Consider the following 11,961-nt stretch of genomic DNA (forward strand, 5'->3'; position numbering starts at 1 on the left):
TATGGCGATCTTATATGAACGGTGAGTGACTCCAGAGAGCCGATTATATGGGTCTGTCATGGATTTTGATCTTATCCTCTGAAGCTAACCTGGTCGCGACCAGGTTAGCTTTGCAGCGTCAGTTGCCATGGTGATTGAAAGTTAACTTGCTTTGTAGTACGGCTAAACCAGGTTTAAACTCAAACTTACTCGGATAAGGCATTAAACTAGCTTCGTAGTACAGGCTACTGGAGTTAATACCATGTTATGATGATGCTTGAGCTGATCACTACTGGAGTTACTGTGTTATGATGATGCTTGAGCTGATCACTACTGGAGTTAATACTGTGTTATGATGATGCTTGAGCTGATCACTACTGGAGTTAATACTGTGTTATGATGATGCTTGAGCTGATCACTACTGGAGTTAATACTGTGTTATGATGATGCTTGAGCTGATCACTACTGGAGTTACTGTGATATGATGATGCTTGAGCTGATCACTACTGGAGTTAATACTGTGTTATGATGATGCTTGAGCTGATCACTACTGGAGTTACTATGTTATGATGATGCTTGAGCTGATCACTACTGGAGTTAATACTATGTTATGATGATGCTTGAGCTGATCACTACTGGAGCTACTGTGTTATGATGATGCTTGAGCTGATCACTACTGGAGTTACTGTGTTATGATTATGCTTGAGCTGATCACTACTGGAGTTACTGTGTTATGATAATGCTTGAGCTGATCACTACTGGAGTTAATACTGTGTTATGATGATGCTTGAGCTGATCACTACTGGAGTTAATACTGTGTTATGATGATGCTTGAGCTGATCACTACTGGAGTTAATACTGTGTTATGATGATGCTTGAGCTGATCACTACTGGAGTTACTGTGTTATGATGATGCTTGAGCTGATCACTACTGGAGTTACTGTGTTATGATGATGCTTGAGCTGATCACTACTGGAGTTACTGTGTTATGATGATGCTTGAGCTGATCACTACTGGAGTTACTTTGTTATGATAATGTTTGAGCTGATCACTACTGGAGTTACTTTGTTATGATAATGCTTGAGCTGATCACTACTGGAGTTACTGTGTTGAGCTGATCACTACTGGAGTTACTGTGTTATGATGATGCTTGTTATTGTCAGTCTTTTGTACTGTTTGGCCCAATGCCTGCTGCAAACCAAGTTTCCTTCGGGATATCAATAAAGTTTTGAAATGGTGCATTTTTTGTGTATTTTTATAAAATTTACAGTTATGAAACATTCAGCAGCATAATTATCTGTGGCATACTGGTTAGAATGGTGATATAGCCTCTTAAAATTAGATTATTCACTAGGCAAGGATGAACACATTATTTTTCTCCTTTAATGCATTTCCATTTACTGTGGAATGGTAATAGATGCAGGTTTACTTACAGTGGCGTCATATTCCAGAGCTTCTGACCTTTCAAAGAAGACCAGACATCTGCATGAAGGCCTCATGGTTGAGGAGCTATCCTGATTTATTTTGGGTATGTCTGTCTAGGTGAGAGAACACTCTCACAGCACCCGGGGCAACATGCTTTGACACTTTCAAAAAATATATTTGAAAAAATATGAAGTGTAGAAGAACAGATGAACTTTTAGAAAGAAGGAATAAAACAATGCTCAGTCCTACCATCACATGTTTTAATTACCTATTACACAGTGAATATTGAACTGAAGCTTGAATTTAAAACATTATATTGTAAATCAAATCGCAATCCGTCAGAAAAATCACGATTAGATAGTTTCTCCAAATTGTTCAGCCCTATACTCATGAGCTGGGACGTGTGTGTGTGTGTGTGTGTGTGTGTGTGTGTGTGTGTGTGTGTGTGTGTGTGTGTGTGTGTGTGTGTGTGTGTGTGTGTGTGTGTGAGTGTGTGTGTGTGTTTCTCCTCTCAGAAGATGAGTGTTCATGTGGAGGAAGAGGGTGCTGCAGAGCCTCCTGATAGCTGTCTGTCTGTGGAGGACTTTCCTCCACTCTTCAGTCATCGACATGGACTCTCAGACACAAAGTAAGACAACTGTTACCCTCTAAACTTCAGGAACAGAAAAAGTGGAAGCAAGCAAGCTCAAAGTCAAAATTGTGATCAACAGTGGAAAAATGAGCTTCTTGGTTTCTTTTTAGAGAAAGATTTAATGCAGAAGTGTTGGTACACAGGTAACCTGCACAGGTTTACATACAATGTACAACTTCAGAAAAATGGAGACACGGGCAAGAGAAACGCAACGCGTTTCAACCTCACTGGGTCTTCGTCAGGCTCTAGCAGCTGGGCGTTGGCTACCGCTCCTATAATAAAGGGGCATACGTGGCAACAGGTGAGGTGACGTGGCATACGGAAGCTGGGTCTGACGCAGCAGTGACGCAAGAATGTAGAAAGCAAGACATAGACTACCAGGTCATAGAAATATGAGTGGAAATAACAATAGCCATATGGAAATGTATATAGATAGTACATGTCGATAGAGACACTGCATGAAATAGGTCACGCCCATCACGGGGGAAATCGCTCTGTTCACTCCCATAGACCAGCGTCATTTTCCTTGAATTAAACATAGCTAAAATCTGTTGTGTGGTGGGCTGCGCAGACAACAAATGTAAAAAATAGCCAGTTAAAGTTTGTTTGTACTCCTGAGCAAAACAAGGAAGCCATTGAGAATTGGCGAGAAGAAAAATGTGGATCTAGCTGTCAAGAAGTAAGTTGGAGTGTTCATCTTTTGGTGCAACACGCAACCATGCACGCGACATAGGAGAACGCCAGGATTGGAGGGGGGGTTTCTGTTTTCCCCAGTTTTGGGCGTGGTTTCTGAATGATGACGCGCTCCGCAGTGTCTCTATAGACAATAATCAATAATCAATATTCACAAGCTAGGTAAAGAGAAGAACAAGTAGGCCTAAAAATAAGTATAGGGGAGAAACATATTAAAAATAGCCTATGAGAATATATACAAAGCCTATGAGAATATGTACAAAAGATAGGCCTAATATGGCTATAGATATATGACTAAAGGCAGGAATATATATACAATAACAATATAGCAATATACGGGAGAGACATAATGTGGCCTAACAATTTAAATGAAGTACGTCAGGTGGCATTCCTCATTGAGTCCATGAGGAGCGACCGTGTTGAGGGTGTGTATCCAACAAAGCCCTATCATGATCACCGCCTCTCGGGTGAGGTGTGACCAGGTCGATCGCCCAGAAACAGAGATCACTGTCCGAATGCGCACACTTAATCAAATGTTCCAGCGTCCTGCCAGCGTATGGAGCTTTTGTGCTCCGTTACGCGTGTGTGTAACGGTCTCAATGTTTTCCCGATGTAAAAAAGCGGGCAGGGACAACGGATGATATAAACTACTCCCCGTGACGCACAGGTGGTGAGGTGTCTGAGAGTGACTGTTTGTCTGCCCGGGATGGTGAAAGCTTTAGTTTTCAGAGTCTGAGGGCAGCAGGAACAATGTGCGCATGGGAAGTGTCCAACTGGTGGGGGCAAAGAGTCTATAGTGGGTTGTGTGGCATTGGGAAAATGGGTGGTCTTGACGAGGCTGTCTCTGATGTTATGGTTACGTGAAAAGGCAATCCTGGGGGGAACAGAGAAAATGTCATGTACTTGTAAGACCCTCCAGTGCTTGAGAAGACAGCATGTTATTTTGTTGGCCAGAGGGGAGTATTGCAGGGTGGCAGTGACTCTAGGAGGGGATGGATCAGGTGTTCTGGGCTGAAGGAGTATGTCTCTGTGGGAATGGAGCGCCCTTTTTTAAGCCCGGGTGATGGGTCCATAGCCTCTGTCCTGGAACCTAATTTTCATATCAGTGGATTTAGAAATAAACTCGCGCTTGTCACTGCAAATCCTGCGCAAGCGCATCTACTGGCCGGTCGGGTTTATTTCTGAAGAAAGATGAACAAACAGCCATATAACATGACATAAGGATCAAAGTCTAAAGTGTAGAATGTTCTGATGTGGTTCTGAATGTTCTGAAAACTTGAAGCTCATGTATCAAAAGCATGACTCCAAACTGATCAACTCTAAGCACAGTTCCATTGCTCTCACTCACATATCATTCTAAAGCACATTTTCTCAAAACTCTCAACACAAGTTGCATCATTTTGCAGACTTATATCAGCTGGAAAACACTGGCCTTCAAAATGCAACACGCTGATGACCAGCTGGTCTCAGTCAGTCTAAAAATGTGGTGTGTTGGTGCAGTGTGGTAAAATGATCTAAATCTGAATTATGTATATGATGTACTGTACATAATATGTAACCTATGTATATGATTTAGTATATGACTGTGATGATGCTGTAAAAGCCTCTGAGGCCTGCTTGTGTGATAAGGGGCTATAAACATAACTGAACTGAACTCATGTCTCACCTGGGCAAACTCACCTGGAAAAACACTTCAATCATGTGTCAGAGTATAAAGAGGCCTCAGGTGACTTCTACAGTCAGTCATTTTGTACATATTTCCTTTCTCATCTTTTTCTATCTGTGCACTGATTTCTCATGACATCATACCCAGAAAGACAGTCTCAACATTTACTTTGTAGCCTAGTGTGTCTGAGAGTGACCGTTTGTCTTCACCAGCTGGTCATCAGCATGTTACATTTTGAAGGCCAGTGTTTTCCAGCTGATATAAGTCTGCTAAATGATGCAACTTGTGTTGAGAGTTTTGAGAAAATGTGCTTTAGACTTTAGAATGATATGTGAGTGAGAGCAATGGAACTGTGCTTAGATAAAGGTATTAAAATGTGTGTGTGTGTGTGTGTGTGTGTGTGTGTGTGTGTGTGTGTGTGTGTGTGTGTGTGTGTGTGTGTGTGTGTGTGCGCGTGTGCGTGGTGTGTGTTTGGTGTGTGTGTGTGTGTGTGTGCGTGTGTCTTTGAATGAGAGCAGGAAGTCTCTTTAGTTCACTGGAGGTCACATGTCACCATCTGATCCACATCATAACATTCTACACTTTAGACTTTGATCCTTATGTCATGTTATATGGCTGTTTGTTCATCTTTCTTCAGGCAAGGCAGTACAGCTTTATAGCACAGTCATACACTGGGACAAGTCAAAGTGCTTTAAATAGTCATAAAAATACACATAAAAGATTAAGGACTCTATCTTCCCAAAAGCGCTAATTTAGGCTTTGCGCTCGTTTAACGCAGTGCTCAATGCAAATTGGGGGTGGACACAAGCGCATGCCTGTGATAATTGTACTGGGCATTGGCTGCCACAAGCCAAAGCAGGTGTTTCAGTGCTAAAATGTGGTGATAGATGGCATTATGCTATCGTCAGCAGCGCGCAATTAGTTTGCGCTAAGAGCTTTGAAAAGGACCTTTTACGCGCAAATACCTTGCGCTCTCGGAGCGCACCCGTAATCTCCGTGCAGCGCAGCGCAGTGCAAAGTAGAATTCCTTTTGGAGATGTCATTACGCACAGCCTAGACATCTTATGCTGCTAAAATTGGGTATTAGCAGATAATTCAGTGAGGCAATCAATTATAACTCACTGAGAAACTTTTATCACATCGCAAAGAGGGAAATTAATTGAGAAAACTTGTTGGACAATGGACATAGGCTATTTACCTTCATAACCACCCGGAGGGTTGTTGGCACCACAGACGATCTGTCAATAAGCTCTCTCTGTCCTCGCACGAGTGAGTACACTCTATTACGCATGGAGAGAATTACAGCATATTGCATGCCTCGGCGAGGCAGCCTCGGCGCAAACAGTCATTGCGAGACGGGAATCTGATTGGTTTTGATTGATGTAATGCACAGCCTTGCCTGGCCACACCTGTGAATAATTCTGGTAGTTAAGACCGCCCAAATCCCGTTTGCGCAGGCATTTTGGGGCGCAGATGATTTTGGCACGGCTCTAATTTGCATCTGCAACAGGTGCCGTGAACCTTTCTGCATCCCGGTCGAGAATTGCATCCCCAACATATTTCGGGGCTGTTTTAACTTAGAAATCAGGGAGGTCACGTCTACCAGACAATTATATCACTTTTAAACAGTTACATTTCTGTATAAATGATTACAAGTAGCTCCCGTGAGGTGGGGATGCTTTTTTTTCTCTGCTGGGCGGGGGAGCAAAACTCGGCAGAACACCGGCGCAAGGCGGAATGCTATCTTCCGTGACTTAAGGCACGCACAAACAAGTGCGCAGGCGCTATTAGGGGATAGCGCCTGTCGGAAGATAGGGGCCTAAAAGTGCAAAAGTACAGACAAGATATAATACTTCAAAAGACAGGTCACATGATCTTTCCATCAAGTTACTTCATGTTTCAATAGAAGCAGTGATGAAATCCATGTTGCTTATTATAATGCACTTCACTGTTTTCTACTACAACACATACTTTTAAAGGTTTATTCCACTAAAACACTACTGCTGCTACTTTAAAGGCACATTTCACTTAACCCTTGTACCCCCCTAACTTTTTTCCTACGTCAGACGTGCTGGTCATGCTTACTCTGAATTTTAACCCCTCGAATGCCAGTTTACTGTACTTACTGTACAATAAAATTTACAGTAGAAAACACAAAATATATATTTTTTCCCTTCCCATGAATGCCACCTGGATCTTCACCGGTGGGATTATCATAGCCTTGGATTTGTCACATTTTTCGCGGAGGAATTATTTTCTTCCATCTTTCATCTTTTGAGAATTGCACATTTGCATTCTTACCTACGTCGGACCTCCTGGTCCGGCTAGCTGGATATTGGTATTCATACTCAAGAAAAGAGAAGAGAGGCTTGGCTCGTTGACACGGAAGTCCACAGAAGTACGCGCATGCGCATCTGGGGCACTACCCGGATGCTGATCATGACCGAGTTTTGACATCCGGGTCAACACACGCGTTATCACATGTTTGTCAGCCGAGACGAGGGAGCACAGACGCAGGGATCCACGGATGATGCTCATGACCACCGGCCCGCCCAGAGGCTTGTTTCCCGGACAACGAATTTGCTGTGCCTCGGTGCAGGGCGCATCCGGCAAACGGGAAGCCATGGAAGGCCCTTAGAAGGTAGTCTGGGCACCTTTCACCCCGCTTTTTGTCATGGGGGGCGTAAACCAAGGAACCGGAAATAAGTGCGCCAAAAAATGTCTTTGTTGCCGTTAGCTTGACGCCGCGAGGTTACGTTAGCTAGAGCCTGAAAAGAACAACACAAGTTGTATAGTAGCGTTAGCACATTTCTAGTAACTGCCGAGGAAGGTTTCTGGAGAGCCCAAAGACAATGGAGTACTCGCCATGTGAAATCTTATGATCAATGTCCATGTCTTTCCCAGCACAGGCAGCAGAGATGCTTCAACTGTTGTACTCGATCCTCCATTATCGATAACAGCGGACAGACAACTAGCGTTATAACTATTCCATCAACTGGCCATTTGTTTGAAAAGTAAAGCTTCTGTATTGGCTTAAAATATGTGAGATTGTGAATCCGCAATGTTTCTACAAGAACTTCTTCAAAAACTCGGTACGTCCATCTTTTGTTTTGTTGTTTGCCGTTTTATTTTCTGATTTGTTGTGTCTAATTGTCAAGTTAACAAGCTATTTCCGCTGTTGTTTCCTGTCTAGGGCGGGCTCTAGGCTGGAAGCAGGCAGGGTGACAAAATCACTTGTGAACGAAGACCAGGCTCTTTCTCGCCGATTAGAGCCTGGTGATGCGAGGTTACTTAGAAGGCCATATCACGAGGCCTGTAAAGAGTTAGACTCAGTTTTCAACGCTGATTCCAGCCATGCCAGCCGCAAGTCTCTACAACGAACGGTCGCTGAGATACGATGTACTTTCAAAAAAGGTAAATTTGACCAAAAAAAAACATAAAACTGCCAATTTTCGACTCACAGCTAATTTTGACAAAAAACACAAAATAGTATCATTCATCCATCAATCTCAGTCTAAATGCTTCAAATGAGTAGTTTGCACAGGAAAATCCGGGTTCCAACCTTATGTGACATGTTGCCATGACGATCACTGTACTGTATATTTCATGTCAAACTGCATGGAATTGTTTATTGTTTATTGTGGATCCCCATTAGTCTGCACCAAGGTGAGACTACTCTTCCTGGGGTCCAAACACATAACATAAAAACACAATACAATAACATTGTTGATAATTATAACAACAAGACAAAAAAGAGAGTGAATCAGCTCACTCTATTACATATCATACATTTCAGAAGTTTATAAATTAGTACAGTGTAGTGTTATATAATATAACATAGCACAATGCAGTACAATACAACACAATACAATTCAACATATGTGTACAATAATTAATAACCTAAAGTTATCACATTACTCATGTTTTAACTTTTTTTAAACACAAATTTGTTACTTGCCATTGTTATATTACTAGGTAGATTATTCCAATACGCAACTGCTCTATACATTACCGTTCTTTTCAGAGCATTGGTTTTTGGTAGAGGTAGAGTGAATTGAGCATCTACTGCCTGTCTTGTAGTATAGCCATGTCTACTCTTAGTGGGGTACAGTTGTGAATGTAAGCCCTGTGGTTTCCCAGTGTTCCAGATGTTAAACAGAAAGGTTACCAAGCTGCATGCTATTCTTTGTTCCACTTTGATCCATGACAGTGCGGCATGCATCCCCTCTACACTGCTCCTCATAGAGCAGCAGAGAGTGAGGCGTGCCGCCCTGTTCTGGGCCAGCTGGAGTTTGGCCAGGTCTTGTTTAGAGGCGCTAGAGTCTAGCGGCTAGACCATACTGTTGGGCAGTAGTCTAGGGGGGATAAGACTAAAGATTGAGTCACCAGTTTAGTTGTACTACGAGTCAACATCAGATTAGCACACCTTATGATCATTGAAGTAGTGCTGCTCATTCTACATACCATGCAATTCATTTGTTTTGACCAAGAAAGTGTTTCATCAATTACCACCCCCAATAATTTAGCATCTCTTACCTGTTCGATATCATCACTATCCAGAGTAAGATGTAGTTTCGGATTTGTTCTTAATGTGTATTTGGATGTAATCATTATACTCTTGGTTTTCTCAACATTTAACTTTAACTTATTTTCACTTACCCAGTTTGACACAATCGTTAACTCATCCTGCAGCATCTTATTAACAGACTCAGGATTCTTTGCCGCTATGTACATGGTAGTGTCGTCTGCAAAGATCTCCATTGCTGCATTATTCAGAATCAGAGGTAAATCGTTCACAAAAATGGAATTGATTTCTGTGCCAACACTGAGCAAATAGGGGGAAGGGGGGGGGGGGGGCAAACACAATAGAAACTACAAATTTGATGTCTTCACTCGAGCTGAGAGGTGTAAGATCAGAAAAATAATTATTTTTGGGGAAAGTACCTGGGAGTTTTTTTTTGTTGCAAAATTAACATTGAAACCAATGGGAAAACTATGCAATGGATTTTGAAGCCTTGTAACTCCACCAAATGTTCAACCAACTCCAAAGTTAGATATTAAGGTCAGATTTCAAGGTATTTGGTTCAGAATGTTTGCAGAAAAAATTAAAATGCATGAATTTTGTAAAGATTTCCTGGAGGTCTCAAAAAGGCGGTGATAATGAAAGTCAATGACTATGCAGCTGGACCTTAGAGGTAAAGTGAGGTTAATGTGAATTTCTGGGTGCCAGGATGATTTTTTTCTAGTTCTGGCAAGGTGAATTACCATAATAAACCAAAAAGAAAACCTGGGCTGAATTTCAGACATTTCGTTAAAAAGAATTCCAAATTTCCGATACACGATTGCCCCTTAGATCTGGCCAGCCGGACCAGGAGGGTACAAGGGTATAAACCTTTTTCTCGCAGATAGCCAAACATCACTCTGAGGAGAGGACATGTTGGGAATTGTGTGCTCTTCCTTTATGACTTCCTTTAGTCCATCATGTTCATAGATGGACTGAATAGACTTCTGTCATATAGAGCAGCGCACGAATGAGTCCAGATTCCAGAAGTAGCATGTTGGAGCTTACAGGGGAAAGTGAATGGGCTTTTAGAATGTGGATTTCACTTAAATGCATACAATAAGTTCTGTGGTTAACAAACGATTATGGGAGTGGTAATTTGTGTTCAGCAGGATAATCTTCACAAATGTGAATCACTTTTATGACTTTTGAAACGTAAATGTGTAAAACATATATTTTTAGGAAACGCTTCATAAGGCATAAAAGTGATTCACGTTCGTACGTCTTTGCACAGAAATCTTCAAACAAGAAGATAAACAGAACGGGAGCAGCCTCACCTGTTACAGCCCGGGCGTTGACATCTATACAGCCCGGCTTGTGGGGACAGCCCAATCGATAGTGTGGAGGCCAGATTCAGGCAGCCTCCGCTTATAAGACGCTTTAGAAAGGAAAAGTCACACACACACTCACACCCACACATGAGAACAGAGGGAAAACTAGAGAATTGGACCCCAGGAGCAATACCTAGCTCCCTGATCAGACTAGCAGCCAAGTGGCAGAGAGGGCTTCGCGCACCTGAAACCCATGGCTATAATCTCTAAGCCACTCCCACTTCCTGTTTGATCATCTCTGATGCAAAGACGTAAATTAACACATTATAATTAAACAAGGGGGTCCCTGACAATCACATGTCAATCATATATCACCCTGTAACAAGCGTTACAATGTTACTGTCTCTAATCTGCCGTGGGGGGGTTTATTGTACTAGTATATCTGATCTGCCTTGAGGGGTTTATTGCACTAGTATGTCTAATCTGCCTTGGGGCTTATTGCACTAGTATGTCTAATCTGCATTGGGGGTTTATTGCACTAGTATATCTAATCTGCCATGAGGGGTTTATTGCACTAGTATGTCTAATCTGCCTTGGGCGGTTTATTGCACTAGTATGTCTAATCTGCCTTGGGGGGTGTATTGCACTCAGGATCCAGCAGGAGAGACCCAACTCTCCTCAACCCAGCTGTGTGTCTCTGAAGAGCGACCGCTCAAAGCAGGGATGGATTACTTTTAAAGATGGACACCAGTCTTCTGAAGAGAAGTAAGTTGTTGCAGTGTTACAATGTTACTGTCTCATGTTTTAACTATGACTCATGCAGAGAAGGTCTGTTGAGCATCCATGCTCTTTTTCAGCATGACTCTTCTTCACCCCCTGAGAGCTGTCCAGTATATCCAGTCTGTTACTGTGTCACACTGAGAGCTGTCCAGTATAACCAGTCTGTTACTGTGACACACTGAGAGCTGTCCAGTATAACCAGTCTGTTACTGTGTCACACTGAGAGCTGTCCAGTATAACCAGTCTGTTACTATGTCACACTGAGAGCTGTCCAGTATAACCGGTCTGTTACTATGTCACACTGAGAGCTGTCCAGTATAACCAGTCTGTTACTATGTCACACTGAGAGCTGTCCAGTATAACCGGTCTGTTACTGTGACACACTGAGAGCTGTCCAGTATAACCAGTCTGTTACTGTGACACACTGAGAGCTGTCCAGTATAACCAGTCTGTTACTATGTCACACTGAGAGCTGTCCAGTATAACCAGTCTGTTACTGTGACACACTGAGAGCTGTCCAGTATAACCAGTCTGTTACTGTGTCACACTGAGACACACACAGACACTTCTCATTCTTATTATAGAAAGAGAAACTGCTCAATGGGGAGCTCCCCTGAGAATACCTTCAAGGCTTTATTCTGTTTGCATTCATACTGCTATTAGGAACTCTGAAGTGATGTAAGCATGCTAACCGCTACTAGTAGCCTTACAGCAAAGAAAGTGAGAGTTCACAGGGCTTTGTCTAACAGATAGCTAGCTAATGTTAGCTTGCTAAAAAGAAAAAGCAAGTTTAGATATTGCCCCAGGACATTGTGTGTGTGTGTGTGTGTGTGTGTGTGTGTGTGTTTAGATATTGCCCCAGGACATTGTGTGTGTGTGTGTGTGTGTGTGTGTGTGTGTGTGTGTGTGTGTGTGTGCGTGTGTGTGTGTGCGTGTGCGTGTGCGTGTGCGTGTG

At 42.5% G+C, this 11,961-nt stretch overlaps 1 protein-coding gene across 2 annotated transcripts in view; it reads left to right on the forward strand.

The window, feature by feature from the left end:
• LOC310785639 (uncharacterized protein) overlaps positions 1-11,961 on the forward strand; it is a 57,407-nt gene that overhangs the window by 3,641 nt on the left and 41,805 nt on the right. The window contains exons 2-3 of one of the 2 annotated variants that reach the window (XM_083646783.1): positions 1,920-2,032; positions 10,878-10,991. In XM_083646783.1, coding sequence (XP_083502909.1) covers positions 1,923-2,032; positions 10,878-10,991 — 224 coding nt within the window. In that variant the 5' untranslated portion in view covers positions 1,920-1,922. The remainder of the gene's footprint in view (positions 1-1,919; positions 2,033-10,877; positions 10,992-11,961) is intronic. The other variant, XM_083646784.1, reaches the window with a different exon arrangement.

This window comes from Poromitra crassiceps (genome assembly GCF_964638095.1).
Source record: "Poromitra crassiceps genome assembly, chromosome: 11".
In the NCBI taxonomy this organism is placed as follows: domain Eukaryota; kingdom Metazoa; phylum Chordata; class Actinopteri; order Beryciformes; family Melamphaidae; genus Poromitra; species Poromitra crassiceps.